This window comes from Cervus canadensis, chromosome 10, assembly GCF_019320065.1.
Source record: "Cervus canadensis isolate Bull #8, Minnesota chromosome 10, ASM1932006v1, whole genome shotgun sequence".
Classification (NCBI taxonomy): domain Eukaryota; kingdom Metazoa; phylum Chordata; class Mammalia; order Artiodactyla; family Cervidae; genus Cervus; species Cervus canadensis.
The window spans coordinates 1,959,332-1,984,704 of record NC_057395.1 but is presented as its reverse complement, the minus strand read 5'-3'; the positions used below and the strand labels follow the sequence as shown (position 1 = coordinate 1,984,704).

At 37.5% G+C, this 25,373-nt stretch overlaps 1 protein-coding gene across 3 annotated transcripts in view; it reads left to right on the top strand.

The window, feature by feature from the left end:
- The window catches only part of CUL2 (cullin 2), a 69,066-nt gene that overhangs the window by 38,616 nt on the left and 5,077 nt on the right, over positions 1 to 25,373 (top strand). For all 3 annotated transcript variants that reach the window (XM_043479507.1, XM_043479504.1, XM_043479506.1), the window contains exons 7-18: positions 1,010 to 1,106; positions 1,218 to 1,328; positions 3,065 to 3,227; positions 6,824 to 6,948; positions 8,808 to 8,915; positions 12,060 to 12,119; positions 12,834 to 12,962; positions 13,059 to 13,145; positions 14,118 to 14,270; positions 14,757 to 14,834; positions 18,930 to 18,996; positions 24,714 to 24,916. In XM_043479507.1, coding sequence (XP_043335442.1) covers positions 1,010 to 1,106; positions 1,218 to 1,328; positions 3,065 to 3,227; positions 6,824 to 6,948; positions 8,808 to 8,915; positions 12,060 to 12,119; positions 12,834 to 12,962; positions 13,059 to 13,145; positions 14,118 to 14,270; positions 14,757 to 14,834; positions 18,930 to 18,996; positions 24,714 to 24,916 — 1,381 coding nt within the window. The remainder of the gene's footprint in view (positions 1 to 1,009; positions 1,107 to 1,217; positions 1,329 to 3,064; positions 3,228 to 6,823; positions 6,949 to 8,807; positions 8,916 to 12,059; positions 12,120 to 12,833; positions 12,963 to 13,058; positions 13,146 to 14,117; positions 14,271 to 14,756; positions 14,835 to 18,929; positions 18,997 to 24,713; positions 24,917 to 25,373) is intronic.

The window sequence follows — 25,373 nt, the reverse complement described above, 5'->3', positions numbered from 1 at the left end:
ATCAGGAGGCTCTTTAGCTCTTCTTCACTTTCTGCCATAAGGGTGGTGTCATCTGCATATCTGAGGTTATTGATATTTCTCCCAGCAATCTTAATTCCAGCTTGTGCTTCCTTCAGCCCAGCGTTTCTTATGGTGTACTCTGCATATAAGTTAAATAAGCAGGGTGACAATATATAGCCTTGACATACTCCTTTTCCTGTTTGGAACCAGTCTGTTGTTCCATGTCCAGTTCAAACTGTTGCTTCCTGACCTGCATATAGGTTTCTCAGGAGGCAGGTCGGGTGGTCTGGTATTCCCATCTGTTTCAGAATTTTCCACAGTTTATTGTGATCCACGTAGTCAAAGGCTTTGGCATAGTCAATAAAGCAGAAGTAGATGTTTTTCTGGAACTCTCTTGCTTTTTCGATGATCCAGTGGATGTTGGCAATTTGATCTCTGGTTCCTCTGCCTTTTCTAAAACCAGCTTGAACATCTGGAAGTTCACAGTTCACGATTTGCTGAAGCCTGGCTTGGAGAATTTTGAGCATTACTTTACTAGCGTGTGAGATGAGTGCAATTGTGCAGTAGTCTGAGCATTCTTTGGCATTGCCTTTCTTTGGGATTGGAATGAAAACTGATCTTTTCCAGTCCTTTGGCCACTGCTGAGTTTTCCAAATTTGCTGACATACTGAGTGCAGCACTTTCACAGCATAATCTTTCAGGATTTGAAATAGCTCAACTGGAATTCCATCACCTCCACTAGCTTTGTTCGTAGTGATGCTTCCTAAGGCCCACTTGACTTCACATTCCATTAACTGTCATAAATATTAATTCAGCTGCAATATTAAAAATTGCATTTTAAGTATCATGCATGCATTGACCTTTAAAATACTTCATAAGTAAAGTGATTAGACCAATAGAATAAGTAGCCATTTTTTTTTTTTTTAAGTAGCCATATTTTGGCACACTTTGGTATATTTCCATGGATACTTGTATTCTCAAGAATGTTTTTTGTTTTACCTTGTTTTAGTGATCGTGGTGGAGAAGACCCAAACCAGAAAGTAATCCATGGGGTTATTAACTCCTTTGTTCATGTTGAACAGTATAAGAAAAAATTCCCTTTAAAGGTAACAAAGCTTCCTTTAAAACATAAATTATTCCTTTAAAACATAAATTATTATTAATTTCTTAGGTTGCTTATTCTGATTTTTAAAATATGATTTCATTGATTTATTTAGTTTTATCAGGAAATCTTTGAGTCTCCCTTTCTGACTGAAACAGGAGAGTATTACAAACAAGAAGCTTCAAATTTACTACAGGAATCAAACTGCTCACAGTATATGGAGAAGGTAGGAAAGCGTGACGGTAACTGTTGTCATCTGTTAGAGATCAGGTGTGGCTTACTTAATATTAGTTATCTTAGTTAACTCTTGTCATCTGTTAGAGATCAGGTGTGGCTTACTTAATATTAGTTATCTTAGTGAATATTTTTTTTTGGTAGAAAAGGTTCCATTTTTCTTGATCAGTCATTGCTCTTGCTTGACATTTTCCATGAGAAAAAATGCTGTCCCAGTTTCATTGTGATCAGTGCTTTCTGATAATCCTGATTAATCTAAAACTAATATATTTCATATTCTTAACAAAATAATAAGCTATATTTTATGCTTAGTAGATAAGAGAATAGGCTAAATATAAAAGCTAGGTATTGGGAGTTTTTATCTTTCTTCCTCTAAAATAGAAGGAAAAAAAAATAGTAAAAATGTAATAATTCTTGATACTTGGTCTTTTGGTCTGTTAAGTGTGGAGACTGAGAAAAACTTGCATGAGAAATTTTAATCATTAAACCAACACATTGATAACCATATTTAAAATGGCTATGTATGTTTTCTTAGTCAAAGAATAATCAGATTATAAATTGAGTCATCAGATATGTTAGACATTTTAACTAGTTTTTTTCTTCCACAGTGTTGGATCTCAGGCATTTTATTATCAGATGATTTTTGTTAGTTTGTTCACCTTTAAGAAGTGTTTGAAGTGGAAAAGCTGAAGTGAAGCCTCCATAGGACATAGATCAGGAAATATCAGTACTAACTGATGTGATACACTGGTGTCTGTCCCACAAACCCAGGTCCAGGAGTTGCTTAACTCTCTTTTGCTTTGCCAGTGATTAGCTCTGGGACCTTGAGTAAGTTATCTAGGACATTTTTCTCCATTAAGTCCAGGTTACACTAAGTCAGTGGGTCTTAGCTTTTAGCCCTTTTTACATCTTAGACTCTTGCTCAAGGTTCTAGATCCAGTCTTGAAAGGTACACACAGAGTATCAGTGATATATAAACTTGCATCATTATATCTGACTCTCAAAACAGGCTGTTGGCAAACACTGAAAACAACCCAAATGTCTTTCAAGAATTGAGAAAACAGGCAAAATGTATGTACATACAATGAACTATTATTCAGACTTAGAAAACAATAAAGTTCTGACACCTGCTGCAGCTGGGATTAACTTTGAAGACATTATGCTGAATTAAAGAAGCCAGACACAAAAGAACAAATATCTTATGGTTTAACTTCTGTAAAATGTCTAGAATAGACAGTCAGAGAGGCAGAAAGTAGATTAAAATTTTGGGGGAGGGGAGAACAGGGAGTTATAGCTTAATGGTTTCTGAGCTTCTGTTGGGTGTAATGAAAAAGTTTTGGGAATAGACAGTTGTGCAACATTGTAAATGCAGTTAATGCTACTAGATTATATACTTAAAAATGGTTAAAGTGGCAAATTTTATGTTACACGTAGTTGACCACAATTCAGAAACACCAATAATATACCAAAAATCATTCAATTGTATATATAGGATAATTGGAGTCAATAAATAAGGGAAAAAATGCAGACCAGTTAACTTTTGTTCTTTTTCATAAGGCAGTGCTGAAGTGCAGCTTAAATAAGATTTTGAAATGATTTATGGAATGTGACTTTGAATTGTGAATAGAATTATATAAATAATTCTATTTGTTAATTTGCCATGTAAGTTACTGATATTTCGGGTGTTTTCTCATAGTAGTTCATGACTATAAGGATCTATTTCTAAAGGTTCTAGGTAGATTAAAAGATGAAGAAATTCGGTGTCGAAAATACTTACATCCAAGTTCATATACTAAAGTGATTCACGAATGTCAACAACGAATGGTAGCAGACCACTTACAGTTCTTACACGCAGAATGTCATAATATCATCCGACAAGAAAAAAAAAATGGTAAGTGATACCAAACATCAATATGAATAGGAGTGAAATTATAAACCCACTTTTTATATCATCTTCCAAACTACCTTTGATTTCAAGCATATTTAAGTGATAATCGATACATTTTTTAATATGCCTTTTTACAGATTATTAATTATCTATTTTAAAAGACTGTTTGGAAAAGTATATTTTTAAACTGTTTTCTAAAGTCAAAAGAAAAACTGGGAAAGTGTGTTTGCACATTTTAAAAAATCACAGGGACTAATTTCTTTAATACATTAAGAGTTTCTAGAAGGAGAAAAAACAAAGAACATGAAAGGGAAATAAAAGTAGATTTTATATATCTGAAGATGCTCGGCCTTAGTCAAAATAGAAGTACAAAGTGAAGATAAGAGATGTTAACAAAAAGCAGTGAAAAAATGGAATTTTTTTAGAAAAAAGCAATGAGAATTTTTCAAGCATAGGGAGTAAATGTAACAAGACAGGTGCCAGACGCGCACAGAAAACTAAACATCATTGAAAGCGGCACTGATAGATCCAGGACAAGCTTCGCAAAACCCAAGATTATTTTTTTTAACTCTGAAAGTTACACTGTTAGCCTGAACGGTCAAGACAGTTTTGAAGAGCACAGTGAGAAACCTTTGCAGGATAGCAAGACTTCTAAAAATTATAGTAATTAAGAAAAGAAGTGGCACGAGGGTAGTCAAAGTGACCAGTGTAATAAAATAAAAAGCCAGGAAATAACTCATGCATACGAAGATACTTCATTTAAGACCATGGCGGCCAGCAGAACAGTGGGTGAAAGATAGCCTTTTGAACACACAGTGCCAAGTCCATTGGATAACCAGTTGGGGAAAAAGTGAAATTTGATCACTACTTCAAACACTGTATACAGAATCAGTCAACACTTTGGGCTTTTGATCTCAGTGTAAACCAGTAACACTTCCAGAAGATAACATAGGCAATAACTTCAGGACTTGGGGGTAGAGAAAGATGTTTTAAATGAGACACAGAAAGCACTAACCACAGGGAAAGATGATCAGGTTTATTACTTTATCATTAAAACTTTAAAATAAATACAAAACCATAAGACCTTTGGATCATCAAAAGAGCATCACAATGACAGTCATAGGACAAAGGAGCCAAAAACATACAACGTGGAAAGGACAGTCTCTTTAATAAATGTTTTTGAAGAAACTGGATGACCCGACTTAATACCATATACAAAAATTAACTCAAAATGAATTAAACACTTTAACTTGAGACCTGAAGCCATAAAACTCCTAGAAGAAAGCAAAGGTGATAAACTTCTTGATACTTGTCGTGGTGATGGTATTTTGAATCTGACGCTAAAGTGAAAGTGAGAACCGCCCAGTTGTGTTCTACTCTTGGTGACCCTGTGGACTATCCATGGATTCTCCAGGCCAGAACACTGGAGTGGGTAGCGTTTACCTTCTCCAGGGGATCTTCCCAACCCAGGGATTGGACCCAGGTGTCCCGCATTGCAGGCAGATTCTTTACCAGCTGAGCCACAAGGGAAGCGAAAATAAACACGTGGTTCTTCATCAAACTAAAAAGCGTCTGCCCAGCAAAGGGAACCATTAACAAAATGAAAAAGTGACCTACTGAATGGGAAAAAAATCACATATCTGATAAAGGACTCATACAACTCAATAGCAAAAAAAAATTGAAAAATGAGCAGAAGACCTGAATGGGCATTTTTCTAAAGAAGACCTCCAAATGGCCAACAGGTACATGAAAAGGTGCTCACCATCATTAATCATCGGGGAAATAAACATCCAAACCACAGTGAGGTATCCCCTAGCACCTGTTAGCATGGCCATTATCCAAAAGACTAGAAATAACTAGAAATAACTAGGATATAAAGAAAAGGGAGCTCTCGTGTACTGTTGGTGTGAATGAAAATTGGTGGAGCTACTATGAAGAATAGTATGGAGGTTTCTCAGAAATTAAAAAGTAAAACTTTCATGTGATCTAGCAATTCTACCTCTGGGTATTTATCTAAAAAGAAAAAGAAAAAAAAATGCTAAAAAAAAGATATAGGCATCCCAGTGTTCATTGCAGCATTATTTACAAGAGCCAAAATAAGGAAACAACTTAAGTGTCTGTCAATAGATGAGTGGATGAAAATAAACACAAACAAGCACTGCAGAATAGAAGATATCTAGATGGCCAATAAACATATAAAAAAGTCTCTCAATCTCACTAAAACAGGGAAATACAAATTAAAATCACACTAAGGTATCAGTAATTAATCACATTTTGATATAAAGTGAAAAAGACTGAAAATAATAAGTGAAAGTGTATAGAGTAGCAGGAACTTGTTATACATTGGACGTAGAGTATAAATTGATGCACCCACCTTGAAGCTCTTGACTGTGAGTAGCCACTAACACTGAATAACCATATATCTTACGATCAGCTGTTGTTCTCCTAGGTGTTAACTCCCCCACCAAAATGCATGCACACATGCGCAGAAGAATATGTGCAAGCATGCTCACAACAGCGTTGTTTGTAATAGCCCCAAACTGTAAACAGTACCGATGTCCTGTAACTGTAGAATGAATAAAGTACCAACAGTGATACGGTGGAAGATTAAAGAAGAGTGGAAAGGAACACCTGATAGCTGTGTACAACTCAGATGAACCTTTCATATTGAACCAAAGAAACCAAACATGAAAGAATCGGATGATTTTGTTCTTATAGATAGTTAGATCAGGTAGATCTAATCTGTGGTTTAGTTGAATAGTGTCGTCATGACTGTGATTACCGTTGTGGAAGAGCAGGAGGAGTAGTGAAGGCAGGGGGCTTCCGGGAGGAGGTGGTGTCCATTTCTTACTGTGGGTGGTGAGAACCTGGCTGGGGAGAGGGGTCCCTTGTGGTAATTCATTGAGCTATACACTTATGGATTGTATACTCTTCCATATGTGTGTTATACTTCAATAAAAAGTTTAAAATAAAAACCACAACACTGAGATGTCATTTTGCACCTCTCCGTGTGAAGATCAAAGCATTTGTTGACAGAGCACCCAGCTGCTGGGGGCTGTCTGCAAGGTCCTTCTGTAAGACAACTTTGGCATAGTAGTCCCACTTCTGGGAATTCATACTATGGATACTCTTGGCCATATGCCGGATTATTAATTGTAACAATGTAAATATCAAAAGATTAGAAACAGCCAAATTCCCATGAGTTGTTAAATAATTGTCATATAGCTGTGAAATGGAATGTTAAGCAGTTGTAAAATATGAGGAAATGCTTTGTGTACTGATATGAAAAGATCTTCAAGTTAAAATGTTGTGTTCTGCAGTCGCAAATAGTATATGAAACACGCTTCACTGTTTATTAAAAAAGGTGGGCAGAGGGAAGAATAGTGCTTGACTGGGTAGGAAACAGCTCTGAGAAGATACTACACAGCCACTGCGTTGCTTTCCCAGGAGAGGAGGACTGGGGATTAGGAGAAAGGTGTGGGGGACTTGTTTGCGTATGCTTCTGTAATTCTGCATTTTGAACCATGTATTACCTGTTGTATTAAAAATATTTTTTAAACTGTTTGTAAATTTCATAATAAATTTCTCTCTCCCCTCAGACATGGCAAATATGTATGTCTTACTCCGTGCTGTGTCCACTGGTTTACCTCATATGATTCAGGAGCTGCAAAATCATATCCATGATGAGGGCCTTAGAGCAACCAGTAATCTTACTCAGGAAAATGTGAGTGACATAAGGAACGGGAAGATTCTTCTCTTAATCAGACCATCATGGAGTTTTTCTTTTGACTTTACTGTTTAAAGCATGAAGGAAAAGTCCTACCATGCCAATAAATGAGACGTCTTTATTAAAATGTTCAAACCTAGATTTTGTTGGACATGTTTTAGAATTATCAGTAATTAGGAAATCAGTGAGTAAGACTTCTTACACACTACTGTGTTCATTTAGCAATTCTTAGTTAATTTCTCACAGAAAAGTATGTTTGCGATTTCAAAATAGTTGTTTCTACATAACTAGCATCTATGTTTAGTTAATTGTAGTGGTAATGGTGTTAATCACTGATCATATAGACAACTTACAATTTGGTTTCCTTTTACATGTCCTGGGTATGATAGCCAAGGAAGCAAATTTGGATTAAAACTATCTTCCCGAAATATATGCTTACTACCCAAAATACTCAACAGTAACCCTCATGTCTCCAATTCCTGCCATTTAAATGACAGTTTACTACAAGGTGTCTTTCTTATCAAAGTATGCTCCTGTTGTCAAATTTTGTTGGACCACCTTCCTTGGTTTTACTAGTAATGGATGACAACTAAGGTAGACATGACATATGTCACTTGTCTTCCCTAAGTAGAGCTGTTTGCGCCTCTGTGAGGAGTGATCTGTGTATAGACCTTATTTAAAAAAAAGAAAAGAGATGCCACTCAGTCGTGTCTGACTCTTTGCAACCCCATGGACTATATAGTCCATGGAATTCTCCAGGCCAGAATACTGAAGGGGGTAGCTTTCTCTTCTCCAGGGAGTCTTCCCAACCCAGGGGTCAGACCCAGGTCTCCAGCATTGCAGGTGGATTTTCTTTACCAGCTGAGCAACAAGGGAAGTCCAAGAATACTGGAGTGGGTAGCCTGTCCCTTCTCCAGCAGATCTTTCCGACCCAGGAACTGAACCTGGGTCTCTTGCATTGCAGAGGGATTCTTTACCAACTGAGCTATTAGGGAAGCCCTATAAGGAAGACCTTATTGATCGGGAACATTTATGAAATGCTGTTCTCCTTAGCTGTAGAATTGTCTTTGGCAGATAATTCTTAGATGTCATGTCCTGTCACAGTAATGTGTAAACTTTTCTATTTTTTTTAAACTGTTGGTTTATATTGTTTAGATATAATAGCCTGTATTATTTACTAGTTTTCTTAGTTTATGTTAGTTTTACAGATTCAGGGTGTGGAATGACATTGGTCACAGAGGCATAGAGTTTAATGTCACGGCCTGGGAGATGCAAGTACAAGAGAATGTGTTCATAGGACACTCAGAAAATTTAGCTGACTTAGAAGTCTTAGGTCTAACTTCATAGTTATCTCCATTAATAGTGAAAATTCACTTTTGCACTACTAGGTAGGAATTTCTTTCCTGTGAGATGCGGGGAACTGTACTTCTGTACTCTTGAGAGTCTCAGTTTTCACAGATAATATGTTTTTAACTTCTCTCCTCTCTCAGCCTTTAGTGGCTTTGAAGACCATTTTTGTTTACATAATCCCCCAAGAAATTGATAGGCCTGGTAGTTCTGAGGTTGTATCTTGTTACCTTTATGATACAGAATCCCAGCACCAGAGAGAAGTGTGTTTTCCATGGATTCTTTTGGGAGAGGAACCACCGTCCTCCATTTCTGGTATTGAAGGACAGCTAATTTCAACATTGAAGTTTTAGATTTTGACTGTTTTAGCTAAAAACATTTTTTGAGGATGTGTGTTGTGTGTAACATTGCTTGCTGGGGGAAAACTTTACTCTTAAGTAGTCGTTACTAAGCCTGATTGTTATATCCCTGAACTTCTTAAAATATGATTTTGTATTTCTTATTTTTAGATGCCAACACTATTTGTGGAGTCAGTTTTAGAAGTACATGGTAAATTTGTTCAACTTATCAACACTGTTTTGAATGGTGATCAGCACTTTATGAGTGCGTTGGATAAGGTAACTTTTCAATACATGTATCTTTATATATAATTCTCCTAATTTAATCATTATTCTTTAAGTAGTTTCAGAAATAGGGCTACGAATTATGAGATTTCTAATCTGTACATGAAGATTAACCTTAACCAACCAACTTCATAGTGAAAATCAGAAGTATGTAACTTATAACTTTTAAGTAAATAACTGAATTATTAAATTGAATGCTTGGATTATATGGGAATTGAATTTCCCTTGATTTTGCTGTAAAAGGAGACTTGTTAATACACTAGTACATTCTGAGAATTAAATGTATAATTTTAGTATTATTTAGTGCTCTTTTTTTCCTTTGAGTATAATACTTAGGCTATATTGAATAATACTTGAAAGAAAAATAAATATATTTTACAAACTTGAATTTAAATTTGCTTACATGTTTGTTGTAAGATTTTTTACAATATAGTTTTATTCTGTGTTCAGATATTAGAAATGAGTTATAAAGAGCATCTTTCAGTAGGAACAGGATATATATAATCATTATATAATTGTCATGAGGGATACAAGGATAAGCATTTACTCTGTATTATATATGAAAAGAATATTAATAAACTACCACCAAAATGCCATGTTTTGTTTGAGGTAGTAATTTCTGGAGGTACCGATTATAGCATATATTAAGCCAACTGTATTTTTAACCCTGTTCAGTTCAGTTCAGTTCAGTTGCTTAGTTGTGTCTGACTTTTTGCGACCCCATGAACTGCAGCACACCAGGCCTCCCTGACCATCACCAACTCCTAGAGTTTACCCAGATTCATGTCCATTGAGTTGGTGATGCCATCCAACCATCTCATCCTCTGTCGTCCCCTTCTCCTCCTGTCCTCAATATTTCCCAGCATCAGGGTCCTTTCAAATGAGTCAAGTGGCCAAAGTATTGGAATTTCAGCTTCAACATCAGTCCTTCCGATGAACATTAAGGACTCATCTCCTTTAGGATGGACTGGTTGGATGTCCTTGCAGTCCAAGGGACTCTCAAGAGTCTTCTCCAACACCACAGTTCAAAAGCATCAATTCTTTGGTGCTCAGCTTTCTTTTTAGTCCAACTCTCACATCCATACATGACTACTGGAAAAACCATAGCTTTGACTAGACGGACCTTTGTTGGCAAAGTAATGTCTCTGCTTTTTAATAAGCTGTCTAGGTTGATCATAACTTTCCTTCCAAGAAGCAAGCATCTTTTAATTTCATGGCCGCAATCACCATCTGCAGTGATTTTGGAGCCCAAAAAAGTAAAGTCAGCCACTGTTTCCACCGTTTCCCCATCTATTTGCCATGAAGTGATGGGGCTGGATGCCATGATCTTAGTTTTCTGAATGTTGAGCTTTAAGCCAACTTTTTCACTCTCCTCTTTCACTTTCATCAGGAGGCTCTTTAGCTCTTCTTCACTTTCTGCCATAAGGGTGGTGTCGTCTGCATATCTGAGGTTATTGATATTTCTCCCGGCAATCTTGATTCCAGCTTGTTCTTCATCCAGCCCAGTGCATCTCATGATGTACTCTGCATATAAGTTAAATAAGCAGGGTGACAATATATAGCCTCGATGTACTCCTTTTCCTATTTGGAACCAGTCTGTTCCATGTCCAGTTCTAACTGTTGCTTCCTGACCTGCATACAGATTTTTCAAGAGGCAGGTCAGGTGGTCTGGTATTCCCATCTCTTTCAGAATTTTCCACAGTTTATTGTGATCCACACAGTCAAAGGCTTTGGTGTAGTCAATAAAGTAGAAATAGATGATTTTCTGAAACTCCCTTGCTCTTTCAGTGATCCAGCGGATGTTGGCAATTTGATCTCTGGTTCCTCTGCCTTTTCTAAAACCAGCTTGAACACCTGGAAGTTCACGGTTCATGTATTGCTGAAGCCTGGCTTGGAGAATTTTGAGCATTACTTTACTAGCGTGTGAGATGAGTGTAATTGTGCGGTAGTCTGAGCATTCTTTGGCCATTGCCTTTCTTTGTGATTGGAATGAAAATTGACCTTTTCCAGTCCTGTGGCCACTGCTGAGTTTTCCAAACTTGTTGGCATATTGAGTGCAGCACTTCCATAGCATCATCTTTCAGGATTTGAAATAGCTCAACTGAAATTCCATCACCTCCACTAGCTTTCTTCCTAAGGCCCACTTGAGTAGACATTCCAGGATGTCTGGCTCTGACATGTCTGGTCATGAAGATCTTTTTTGTATAGTTCTTCTGTGTGTCCTTTCTAGCTCTTCTTAATATCTTCTGCTTCTGTTAGGTCCATACCATCTCTGTCCTTTATTGAGCCCATCTTTGCATGAAATGTTCCCTTGGTATCTCTAATTTTCTTGAAGAGATCTCTAGTCTTTCCAGTTCTATTGTTTTCTTCTATTTCTTTGCATTGATCGCAGAGGAAGGCTTTCTTATCTCCTTGCTATTCTTTGCAACTTTGCATCAAATGGGTGTATCTTTAATTTTCTCCTTTGCTTTTCGCTTCTCTTCTTTTCACAGCTATTTGTAAGGCCTCCTCAGGCAGCCATTTTGCTTTTTTGCATTTCTTTTTCTTGGGGATCATCTTGATCCCTGTCTCCAGTACAATGTCACGAACCTCCGTCCATAGTTCATCAGGCACTCTGTCTATCAGATCTAGTCTCTTAAATTTTTTCACACTTCCACTGTATAATCATAAGGGATTTGATTTAAGTCATACCTGAATGGTCTATCGGTTTTCCCCACTTTCTTCAATTTAAGTCTGAATTTGGCAATAAGAAGTTCATGATCTGAGCTACAGTGAGCTCCCAGTCTTCTTTTTGCTGACTGTATAGAGCTTCTCCATCTTTGGCTGCAAAGAATATAATCAATCTGATTTTGGTGTTGGCCATCTAGTGATGTCCATGTGTAGAGTCTTCTCTTGTGTTGTTGGAAGAGGGTGTTTGCTATGACCAGTGCCTTCTCTTAGCAAAACTCTTATTAGCCTTTGCCCTGCTTCATTCTGTACTCCCAAGGCCAAATTTGCCTGTTACTTCAGGTGTTTCTTGACTTCCTAGTTTTGCATTCTAGTCCCCTATAATGAAAAGGACATCTTTTATGGGTGTTAGTTCTAAAAGGTCTTTTACCCTATTGCTGGCGACTAATTCCTGTTCTGTCTTCTATTTAGGCCCTTACATCAGTTGTAAATTACAGAGAACCCAAGTCTGTTTGCAAAGCACCTGAATTGGTAAGTTTGATGGTTACATAAATGTAATCTTATGAAAAATTGGCATTAGAGGATGCAAGCTGAGATGAATGTCAGATTTGTTTTTATAGCATTTTTTAAAAAAAAATCAATGAAATTAATTATTGAAAATAAAAACTGATCAACATTGTATATAATGTTGGCATCTGTATAACGGATGCAGTAGGTCATCTCCGTAGCCTTTTCTTAAAAAATATTTGAAGGAGAAAATATTCCATCTTACAAAGTTTGGGTTGGAAAGTATGACTCCTTTAAAATAATTTGCATTAAAAAAAATAAATAAAATAATTTGCATTGCATTTCATAGAGGTTTAATTTTATCTGAACTCTAAAGGGGGAATTTGATGACAAATGAAAACCTTTAAAGGAAACTTGCTTATAAGGTTGTTGTAAGATTTTTATTAGGTATTTTTTAGTGTCAGAAATGATAGTACTGCTCAAAACTCACCTAGGTGTTGCATCAAAACCTAGTTACTTATATCAGTGCTCCATTGGATCATTCAGTGTTGATTAGATTTTACTTGTTTATAGTTTTTTAAAAAATTTACCCAGTGACATGTATTTTAAGTTTTAGTGCATAATTTCAAAACATAAGCTCGAGGATGACAAAAACCCATGATCTTATTTTGCGTTGTTACCATGGTGCCTCCTTTGAGAAGCATCCTTTGTAAGAGTTACTGTCAATTTCTATTTGAGCTTGCTAAGTACTGTGACAACTTGCTGAAGAAATCAGCAAAGGGGATGACAGAGAATGAAGTAGAGGACAAGCTCACGAGCTTTATCACCGTCTTCAAATATATCGACGATAAAGATGTTTTTCAAAAGGTAATTTTTGCGTCTGAAAGTTTTGTGTGTCAACTTTGATTAATCTTTGAATTTTAAATCAGAAAGAAAATAATCTTTTAATCTTTTTTAATGTAGTTCTACGCAAGAATGTTGGCGAAGCGTTTAATTCATGGGTTATCTATGTCTATGGATTCTGAAGAAGCCATGATCAATAAATTAAAGGTACTGTAGGACTTTGATATGATGTCTTAGAAGTTATTTCACTAGCACACAGAGATGGTCATTTTCACAATATGAGTAATAGGAAATAATTCATTAGCAGTTGACTGGTTAAATGTTAAGTGTAGTTTCATGTTAGCGCATGCAAATGCTGTGTTAAAGGACAGAATCTCTATGTTGATATAGAATCATCTACAAGATAAGATTTGTATTACTTAGAAACAAACATACTTAAACTATTCCTTCAAGTACAAGTTTTGTGGAGGACATTTGAATATCAGTTCACTTTTATGTGATTTTAGCTTACACTGATGAGATAAGCACTTGCTGATTCATATTTACCCTGAGTTATTCAATAGTTGATAGTTTTCCTGCGTAGCAGACATTGAATATGTGGTCCTTTTCAAAGATGCCAAAAATAGCTTTTAATTTTTAAAAATAATGTTAACAAAGCTTTTTACATCCCAAGATTAGAGATCCAGATTTTTTGACCTTATGATCACAGAGTTTGGAATAATTGCAAAGAAATAGATTTCTTCATTATCCAGTTGATAGTATTAAAAATCTGCCTCAGTGTCCTCCTTACAACGTTAACTACTGGCTCAAATACTCCCAGTTGTCTGTCATGTGTATTCAGTACTATCTGTAAACCTTATAAGGTATCTTACAGTAATGAAGCAGTTTTTAGTGTTGAAATGACATACAGATTTATAGAAAAGTTCTTGTTTTAAATGGAAATTTGTTACTTCATAAATACTTGTTTTCATTCACTTACTTAATCTGTGTTAAAAAAAGAAGAAGAAAGGAATTTTTGAAATGTTTTGAATAACTGCTTTGCATGATGAATAACACAGGCCTTCGGTGTGAGTGTACAGGCCGGCTCTTTGACCAGAGGCAGAGCAGTAGCACAGCATTCTTAATAATCAGTATGGTTTATTATTTTTGTTTTTAAATCTTTAAAACTTTCTTCTACAGCAAGCCTGTGGTTATGAATTTACCAGCAAGCTACATCGGATGTATACAGATATGAGTGTCAGTGCAGATCTCAACAATAAGTTCAACAATTTTATCAAAAATCAGGACACAGTAATAGATTTGGGGATTAGTTTTCAAATATATGTTCTACAGGTATGTGTTCTATTGTGGGCATTTACTAATCATTTCTGATACAGAGGACTGATTAATAGATGGATGCCCGATTACCTTCCTTTCAGTCAGAGGGTTATAGCTTCTGAAGTTACATTGATTTGGAATGAACTGTGCCCTGATAGTCATGCCGATGGGTTTAATCAGCATTTGGAGGAAGGAGAAAAAGTTGTTTTAGTTGCTTGTGGTGGTGGGGTTAGTTGGTAAGTCGTGACCAGCTCTTAAGAGCCCATGGACTGTAGTCTACCGATGTCCAAGGGATTTCCCAGGCAGGAATACTGGAGTGAGTTGCCATGTCCTTCTCCAGGGGATCTTTCCGACCCAGAGATCAAACCCGAGTCTCCTGCATTGCAGGCAGATTCTTTACTGCTGAGTCACCAGGGGTTCCCATTGTAGTCACTTGCATCATTTTATAAACATTCAAGTGAGAAATGTATCTATTTAACAGTTTTACTCTTCTCCTTTTAGGCTGGTGCATGGCCTCTTACTCAGGCTCCTTCATCTACATTTGCAATTCCCCAGGAATTGGAAAAAAGTGTACAGATGGTAAGTGGACGGAAGATATATTGGAAGACCTAAGGAATTTTAATAATTGTCTTCATGTTATATCACTTTAAATATTTCTTCAAAGTCTTAAGGGCTTATGTGATATAAAAACATATTTACAAGTTATGATTATTCTGCCTTGTAGGAAGAATGTAAATGATAATAGTTTCTAATTAACACTAAACTAAAACACTTAGTGGTGTCAGTTGTCAGAACGTGTCTCGTAGTAAATCGATTATCTGTCATAAGTAATTCTAAATTACAAAAATTTTGATATTAGAAGAAAGTTTTAGAATCCAAGACTTAAAGGAGTCATCTTTTCATTTTTCACTTGAATGTGGAGCCATTTTTATAATTCATTTATCCTTTATAATAGTTATTTTTGTTTCTGGGCTACAATTTGGGTAAATATATAGAGAATGGGAAATATTCTAGAAAAAAAAATGAATTGAAGATGGAAAATACAGGTAAACATGGTGTTAAAATGTGACTGAATAGAAACCTTAGAATTCTGCGTTTTCAGGGACTGTGGAGACTCCATTGTTAGCAGCTGTCGAGCTATAATTCATGTACCATATGGCTTAGTCATATAGTTGTGTAGTCATTTTATCAGGCTGCTGTAACAGAATACCACAGCCTGTGTGGCTTAAAAACACAGAGATTGATTTCTCATGGTTCTGGAGGCTGGAGGTCCAAGGCCAGGATGACAGCATGGTGGGGCGAAGGCCCTCTAAGGTGACAGGCTGTGTCCTCATGTGGTAGCAGGAGCTGGGGAGCTCTGTAGGATTTAATGCCTTAGATGAGGTGATCCAAGCACCTCCCAAGGCACCACCTAATAAAACCATCACGTTGGGCATCAGGATTTCAACATACGAATTTGGGGAGACACAAACATTCAGGCCACAGCACTACACAGTTCATTTAACGTGTACACTTTCAGTGGTTTTCAGTATAGTCACAGTATGTTCGTTAGCACCATTACTTTTAGAACATTTTAATTGTTTAATTACCCTGAAAGAAACCCCTACCCATTAGTAGTCACTCTTCACCTTCACCGACTCCCTACCCCCTCCCCAACCCTAGGCAATCTGCTTGCTTTCGCTATAGATTTACCCATTCTGGACATCTGTCATGGTGCTCTGTCATATGTGGTCTTTTGTGACTGCCTTCATTCACTTTGCAGAATGTCACGGTTCATCCATGTTTTAGCCTATGCCAAATACTGCCAAATAATGTTCCATTCTATGGAGTCACCGCGTTTTATTTAGTCATCCAATATCAGTTGATGGACGTTTGAGCTGTTTTGATCTTTTTGGTGTATAAGTCATGCTACTCTGAACATTCATGTATAAGTTTTTGAATGGATGGACATGTTTCCATTTCTCTTCCAACTGACCCTTTTTGATTCTCTAACTCACCAAACAAGGCTTCTTATTTCTTGATAGGATGGAAGTTTAGGTAGCATTTTTTTTTTTTTTCTAGCAAAATCTTTATTATCCTTTTCATTAACGTTTTATTTTATATTGGAGTATAGCCGACTAACCAGAGCTTCCCTGGTAACTCAGCTGCTAAAGAATCCGCCTGCAATGCAGGAGACCCTGGTTCGATTTGTAGGTTGGGAAGATGCACTGGAGAAGGGATCGGCTACTCACTCCAGTATTCTTGGGCTTCCCTTGTGGCTCAGCTGGTAAAGAATCTGCCTGCAATGCAAGAGACCTGCATTTGATTCCTAGAGAAGAGAAAGGCTACCCACTCCAGTATTCTGGCCTGGAGAATCCATGGACTATATAGTCCTTGGGGTCGCAAAGAGTTGGACATGACCGAGTGACTTTCAGTTTCACTGCCAACTAACAATCTTGTGATAATTTCACCTTCACAGCCGATTAACAGTCTTGTGATGGTTTCAGGTGAACAGTGAAGGTGACTCAGTCATACGTACACATGTATCCAAAAGGCTTTCATTATATTTTAGTAGTCTTTTATTTGGGCGATAACTTGAGGTTGTGAACCAGTGAGGTATGCATGTGTTATTTAAGATGAAAATGGAGGGTTGCATGGAAACATATACACTACTATATCTAAAACAGGTAGCCAGTGGGAATTTGCTCTATGACTTAGGGAGCTCAGACCAGTGCCCTTGAGGAGTGGGATGGGGTGAGAGGTGGGGATGGGGGTTCCAGAGTGAGGGGACATATTTATACTTACGGCTGCTTCATGTTGATGTACGGCAGAAACCAACACAATATTGTAAAGCAATTATCCTTCAGTTAAAAATAAATAAAAATAAATTGAAATTGATACTTCATTACACTGTTTCCTAGAGAAGTTCACAATGTGCCGTTTGAATCTTTGAATTACATATATTTTTGTTTCTTTCAAAATAAGGGTTAAAGTCAAATAATAGTGTGAGCTTTGGAATCATAAATCCTGGTTTTACATGTTAATTCTGTAATTTACTGTGCTCTGTGACTCAGGGCAAATAACTTTCTAATTTTCTGTTAACTGATGATACTAATACTCAGAGTGCTGATATGAAGATAAAGTGAGATGTGTAAAGTAAGTACTCAATAAGCGATAGCTGATAGTAGAAGTAGTAGTAGTTAATGCTAATATTGGTAGTAGTGGTGACAGCAGGCTAGCCTAATGTAAACAGTCATGTATATTTTACAATGCCATGCATAAGGTAGACTTAGAAGACTGACCGACCCCTCACCTTTAACAGTCTTAAAACTCATTTCTTCTTAAGAGCCTACTTTGCCAATTGAAATTAAAGGAGAAGTTGGGGGCAGAAATAGTAATAGTTCCCTTGTAACTTTGTCATTCTTTTCTTTCTCCTTGAAATAATTATTTTCCAGTACTTATTGGAATACTGGAATAAACCCCTTAAACTTCTTTTATTAACATATGGCCACCCCCAGGTTCCAGTCTCCTTATTTACAAACAAAAGGTGGGTTTCTTTCTGACTGTAAAATATTGATTTCAAGAATATTGTTTTCTCCATTTGAACTTTCTCTCAGTACCAGTAGAGGGAGTTTGTCCTTTGTTTTTTCCTAGTAAGTCCAGTTTCAGTATCATTTTCTCACTGTAGGTTATGTACTAGCTCTTTAAAAAGAACTCTCTAGTTTTTGGACTGATGTCCCACATTCAGTCAGAGGGAGGAATTTTTTTAATGGCAAAGCTGAGTTACTAGAATGTTTAATTTTCCACAATAATATCAACAAAAGGATACGAAGTCAAGACTCTGATGCTTTGCTTGTATTAGTGTTTGACTGTATGTGGAAGTTAAATCATGGTTGTCACTTTTGGAGTAACTGTTGACACTAGTCAACCTGTCCCTTCAACAAGGGTATATGTTATAGGAGACTAGAGATGAAGGTATGATTTTAATTTATATTTTCATACTGAAATGTGCACAGTAATGTTTTTTGCTTAGTGCTTTATAGGCTTCCCTGGTAGCTCAGCTGGTAAAGAATCCACCTGCAATGCAGGAGACCCTGGTTCGATTCCTAGGTCAGGAAGATCTGCTGGAGAAGGGATAGGTTATCCACTCCAGTATTCTTGCTTCCCTTGTGGCTCAGTTGGTAAAGAATCTGCCTGCAATGCGGGAGACCTGGGTTCAATCCCTGGGTTGGGAAGATCCCCTGGAAAAGGGAGCAGCTACCCACTCCAGTATTCTGGCCTGGAGAACTCTGTGGGTAGGGGGAGGGGCCGGCAGGCTACAGCCCATGGGGTCACAAGGAGTCTGACATGACTGAGCAACTTTCACTTGTATTTATAAAGTTCAAATTGATATCACTCAAAACAGTAGTTTCTGAATTTATACAAAAAGTCAGATTTGCAGGACTGTGGTTTGGCAGAGAAAACCACAGACGGAGTTGTAAGTGAGAAGGGCTGGTCTGATGTTTGCATGATCTTTATTAGGAGCTTTCATGTGTCTTGTGTTTTCTCATCTGTAAACACGAGTAAATACGCTCTGTGGGCTCTGATGTCTTTTTCTAACATGAATTTTCTTTTTGCTTTTTTAGTGTAGTGATAGCCAAGTAAGTTAGGTTGTCGTAGCTGAAAATAATTTGGTTCCTTTTTTCTTTTTTACAGTTTGAATTATTTTACAGCCAACATTTCAGTGGAAGGAAACTTACATGGTTACATTATCTTTGTACAGGTAAAATGCATTTAATTATATCTGGTTTAATGAAATTTACATGATAATGATTACGTTAAAATTTTGGACAGAGATTTCTTAGAGCCTAATTATAGTTGTCTTTTTTTTTTTTTTTTCCTTTTCTAATTATAGTTTTTAACCTTTCCTTCTTCATCTACCTTTCTGGTTATCCTTAAAGCAACAATAAAGAAGTTCACATGCAGCACTTTTAATAGTGTGCTGCTGATAAAGAATTTCTGAATTTTATAATAGTTTCCTACATTTCTGTAACAAACCACTTTTGATAGATACTTGGAATTTTATTTAGAAACCCAGACTTGATGAGTCAGATACTCTTAAAAAAACCTGTTCTTTCTAGATATGCCAGATATCCTCAGAAAGTTCATTAATTATTACGGCACCACAAGGAGACCTAACCATTTGATTTTTATTTGTGGTACTGTAGTGAACTGCTATAGAAAATGCTTTTTCCAATTAACTTCCAGTACTTCCCAGTTTTAGAAAAGTTTAATCAAAATCTAATCATAGCTTCTTCCTGGAAGAAGCAGCTAATCCGTAGCTTCTTCCTGGAACAGTGGGGTCAACTTATTGGAAAGTAGGATTAATATTTTGGGTAGTGAGAGCTTGTATGTAATTGCTCTGAGCTGCCTGAAGATGTGAGCCAAAGCAAACACTAAGAATTTTGTCTACTTTTCTTAAGCTATGCTTTGAAAAGTGCATTGAATCAACTTTCAGTTTGTATAAGAAGGAAAGGATATCCATGTATGTTAATGTCTCTTAGAAATGATACAGGAAAACCTGATTAGTTGCCATGCCTTTATCAGGAAATTGACTCGAGAAATTTCTGGTGACTCAGTGGTAAAGAATCTACCTGCCAATGCAGGATATGCAGATTGATCCCTGGGTTGGAAAGAGAAACATAAGTACCATTTATTTGATTACTTTATATTTGAAATACGATGTCTCATTATGTTGGTAATGCATATTAGTACATAATAATTAGTACATAGTAATACATATTTATACAAGTGTATCTTTAATGAACAAGTTGAGCATTTTAATTTTTCGTGAAATAAAGAGATGTTTGCTGATAGTATGTGGTCACTTAGTAGTTGGTTTTTAGTTTTATACCTGTTCTGAATTTTTATACTCTCATTTAGTAAATTGGTTTTAAGACACAATACATTTGCTGGACCAGTGTTTTAATGTACTTTAATTAAAGTTACTTTTACTTTCCCTAAATATCTATCTTGGGGAGTTTAAACGCTCTTTGCAGTTACCTCAGCAGTAATCAGTCCATCTCTTCAAGTAGCTTTAATGAGGGACTTAACTTTTTGGTGTGTGGAAACTAGTTGTATTAAGATACTGGTGAGAATATCTCTTCGGGGGTCTTGATCACTCGTGGCTGGAGCATCCGCTGGTGCTCACGGCTTAAATCGGGTATCTTACTCCTGGCTGCAGATCGGTGACATTGTCGTGCACTCAGCAGTTTAGCAGCTGACGTTACTCGTAACGAAAAACTCTCCGCTAAAGACTAGGTTGCTGATAGGTAAGGAGGGAGAAACTCAGATGAAACTGTTTTCAGAGTTCTGCCTACTCTTTATTTCTGGCAGCTGCTAATACCACTTGAATTATGGTTGGCTAATTTTTCAAGTATGTATGTATCAGAATGTTTTATTCTAGTTGGGAGTCTCTTAGAGTATTCTAAAGGTTAAATGACCTCTTTGTCATTCTCCTTTCCTGTTTACCCAGCAGTAATTAAGTGAATCATCCAGATTTCGGGTTTTCTTCCCTACCCCACATACTCCTCACCCTTTCCCCAGTCTTTTCAGCTCTGAGCGGAGCAATAAGAGAATGGTGCTGGAAAAAGTGAGAAGAGGTCCATGTACCCCTGATAATAATAATGTCTTGGAAAATAGCAAGAAAACTAACAAGTTTTCATTTTTTTCTCTAAGGGTTGCAGAGTGGATTTGATATCAGTGAATGATACTTTCAGCCCTTAATTGCATTGTCTCCTGATGCTCTCTGGGTTCTTGTGGCAGAGACTCACTCTGTTTCCAGACCCTTGGCAGTATGTTGCAGCATCTTTGACAGCTGGGTGATGGTCCTAGCTTAATCATCTAGATGCTTGAGGCATTACTTTATACTTTGTTTCTGGGATATGATTGAGCAGTCATTGCACAAATGGTCTAATGCCATTTATGTGGTTTATTTTTTTGCCTGTCACCACATTTCCTAAACTTTAATGTTGAGATGAAGCTCTTAAAATGCTCTTTATACTAATTGTTAGTAGGACAATCCTAATGGTAGTATTCTTATACTTAAACTCTATGTGAATTGGATATTCCGATTAAGTATTAAAACCTTGTATGGAAATTCAGAGATTAGAATTTTTTTTTCTCTAGGTGTTCAAATAATTTTGAAAGACATTTCTGAGTGTTAGTTTTTTTTAAAAAAAAGTTGAGGCAAAATGCAAGTTAGAATAAGCATATCTATCTGGTGATACTAAGTTGGAGAATTGACTTACCGCCTTTAAATTCTTTAGTTATATAATGAATGAAACATATATTATTAAATAATAAAAGAAGCACAAAATCTTGACCAGAGTTGCTAATTATCACTAACAGAGCCTTTGAGGTAAGCTCATGTAAAATTCAACTTCCTTGAGTTAAAATGTAGAACCTGAAAACCAGATCTCATACTGATTTAGTTTATAAGTCAGTAAAAGTCAAATAATGTAGCATGTGTATGTGCCTGTTAGAGAAAGAGAAATGCAATAACTAAACCACAGCCTTGTGCTTTAGGAAGAGATTCTTTGACTTGTAGTAACTGTTTCTTACGTTACAAGTGCATATCTGTTTGACAACAGTGTTGGCTGCAAGCTCTTCAGTGACCTCACCCACCACCCCCTGTGCCCCCAGATGGATAGAACTGTAGTTGACCGAAGCCTGATGTGTTTTTATAGCTCTCAGAGTAGTGTAGGGTCTAGAACATTTTTATTCCATCACTTGTTTCAACAAACTTGTTCAGTTGTGTCCGACTCTTTGTGACCACATGGACTCTGGTCCATGGAATTCTCCAGGCCGGAATACTGGAGTGGGTAGCCTTTCCCTTCTCCAGGGGATCTTCCCAACCCAGGGATTGAACCCAGGTCTCCCACATTGCAGGTGGATTCTTTACCAGCTGAGACACAAGGGAAGCCATATGGCAGAAAGCAAATAAGAACTAAAGAGCCTCTTGTTGAAAGTGAAAGAGGAGAGTGAAAAAGTTGACTTAAAACTCAACATTCAGAAAACTAAGATCATGGCATCTGGTCCCATGAGTTCAGTTCAGTGGCTCAGTCGTGTCCAACTCTTTGTGACCCCATGATTCGCAGCATGCCAGGCCTCCCTGTCCGTCACCAACTCCCAGAGCTTACTCAAACTCATGTCCATCGAGTCGGTGATGCCGTCCAGCCATCTCATCCTCTGTCGTCCCCTTCTCCTCCTGCCCCCAATCCCTCCCAGCATCAGGGTCTTTTCAAATGAGTCAACTCTTCGCATGAGGTGGCCAAAGTATTGCAGTTTCAGCTTCAGCATCAGTCCTTCCAATGAACACCCAGGACTGATCTCCTTTAGGATGGACTGGTTGGATCTCCTTGCAGTCCAAGGGACTCTCAAGGTCTCCTCCAACACCACAGTTCAAAAGCATCAACTCTTTGGTGCTCAGCTTTCTTCACAGTCCAACTCTCACATCCATACATGACCACTGGAAAAACCATAGCCTTGACTACACCGACCTTTGTTGGCAAAGTAATGTCTCTGCTTTTTAATATGCTATCTAGGTTGGTCATAACTTTCCTTCCAAGGAGTAAGCGTCTTTTAATTTCATGGCTGCAATCACCATCTGCAGTGATTTCGGAGCCCAGAAAAATAAAGTCAGCCATTGTTTCCACTGTTTCCCCATCTATTTCCCATGAGGTGATGGGACCGGATGGCATGATCTTAGTTTTCTGAATGCTGAGCCTTAAGTCAACTTTTTCACTCTTCTCTTTTTCATCAAGAAGCTTCTTAGTTCCTCTTCACTTTCTGCCATAAGGGTGGTGTCATCTGCATATCTGAGGTTGATATTTCTCCCGGCAATCTTGATTCCAGCTTGTGCTTCTTCCAGCCCAACGTTTCTCATGATGTACTCTGCATATAAGTTAAATAAACAGGGTGACAATATATAGCCTTGACATACTCCTTTTCCTATTTGGAACCAGTCTGTTGTTCCATGTCCAGTTCAAACTGTTGCTTCCTGACCTGCATATAGGTTTCTCAAGAGGCAGGTCAGGTGGTCTGGTATTCCCATCTCTTTCAGAATTTTCCACAGTTTATTGTGATCCACGTAGTCAAAGGCTTTGGCATAGTCAATAAAGCAGAAGTAGATGTTTTTCTGGAACTCTCTTGCTTTTTTGATGATCCATTGGATATTGGCCATTGATCTCTGGTTCCTCTGCCTTTTCTAAAACCACCGTGAACATCTGAAAGTTCTGGTCCCATCACTTCATGGCAAATAGATGGGGAAAGAATGGAAACAGTAAGAGACTTTATTTTGGGGGGCTCCAAAATCACTGCAGATGGTGACTGCAGCCATGAAATTAAAATATGCTTGCTCCTTGGAAGAAAAGCTATGACCAACCTAGACAGCATATTAAAAAGCAGAGACATTACTTTGCCAACAAAGATCGTCTAGTCAAGGCTATGGTTTTTCCGGTGGTCATGTATGGATGTGAGAGTTGGACTGTGAAGAAAGCTGAGCGCCGAAGAATTGATGCTTTTGAACTGTGGTGTTGGAGAAGACTCTTGAGAGTCCCCTGGACTGCAAGGAGATCCAACCAGTCCATCCTAAAGGAGATCAGTCCTGGGTGTTCATTGGAAGGACTGATGCTGAAGCTGAAACTCCAGTACTTTGGCCACCTCATGCGAAGAACTGACTCATTGGAAAAGATCCTGATGCTGGGAAAGATTGAGGGCAGGAGGAGAAGGGGACGACAGAGGATGAGATGGCTGGACGGCATCACCGACTCGATGGACATGAGTTTGAGTAAGCTCTGGGAGTTGGTGATGGACAGAGAGGCCTGGCGTGCTGTGATTCATGGGGTCACAAAGAGTTGGACACGACTGAGCGAGTGAACGGAACTGATTTCAGCAAAATAATGAATCTGCCTGTTTGTCTCTCCTCACATTTGTGTTTGTTTCTCGATGATTACTGGGGAGGAAACTTAATTTATGAGAGAAAATAGCATTGTTATAGTTTAGCAGAAATTATGCTTTAGCCAGAGCTGCAATAGAGGTGTCCTCCTCCAGGCACAAACCTTCCCTAGGGTAGGCGAGATAGACACACAGGAGGCAGTTGCTGGTAGCAGACTGTTACGTTCTCTTTTTGTCCGTTTCTCTTCCACCTCCACTTCTTACTGTTTTTTCTGCCCAGGTCTTAGCTTTCCTAATAACTATTTGATAGCTTAACTGTGATTATACTAGATACCCTAGACTAATACCCCTCCACTCAGTTCTCCCTCCTCCCGCATCCCCTCAGCAAACAAATGCTACATTGCTAGCAGGAATAACTTTTCAATAATTAAGTTCTTGGTTCACTCTTTCAAGAGAAAATATTGGAAATAATTATTTATCAGGTAATTTTGGAATGCTTCTTTGAGTGATCAGCTTATTGTCCCAATTTTGTCTTAATTATAGGTGAAGTTAAAATGAACTATTTGGGCAAACCATACGTAGCTATGGTTACAACATACCAAATGGCAGTTCTTCTTGCCTTCAACAACAGTGAAACCGTCAGCTATAAAGAGCTTCAAGACAGCACTCAGATGAATGAAAAGGAACTGACGAAAACAATCAAATCATTACTCGATGTGAAAATGATTAACCATGATTCAGAAAAGGTATGGGGTAATACTTTAAGAAATTTAAGTATTATAAACATTAAAGCTTCATGGGACATTGGCAGTTTTAAAAGTAAGGTTATAATCGTTAATGCCCTTTGTGCTTTGCAGTGCTTGAAAGCTGCGTTACTTGAGGCCCTTTCAGTGTCGCAGAGAAGGCTCTGTCCGTTGGTACTCATGTGCCCTTTGTCGATCAGTTTTATTTGTTTATCTTGTGACAGTTTACTGAAAAATTATTTAAGAGTTGACATCAGAAGGATTCTGATTAATTGAGGTTTTAAGACTGTAGTCCTAAATTTTTCTGGGCTCCTCTGTGTGTCTCGTTAATGTTTAATTACGTGGTTCTATGATGGGCAATGACAGCTTATTAATGTCTGTTCTGTGCATATTTACTGTGTGTGGCTCCCGTCTCAGATGCTCTCACTCTCACATTTAATTTAGAGTCCTAAACTCTAGG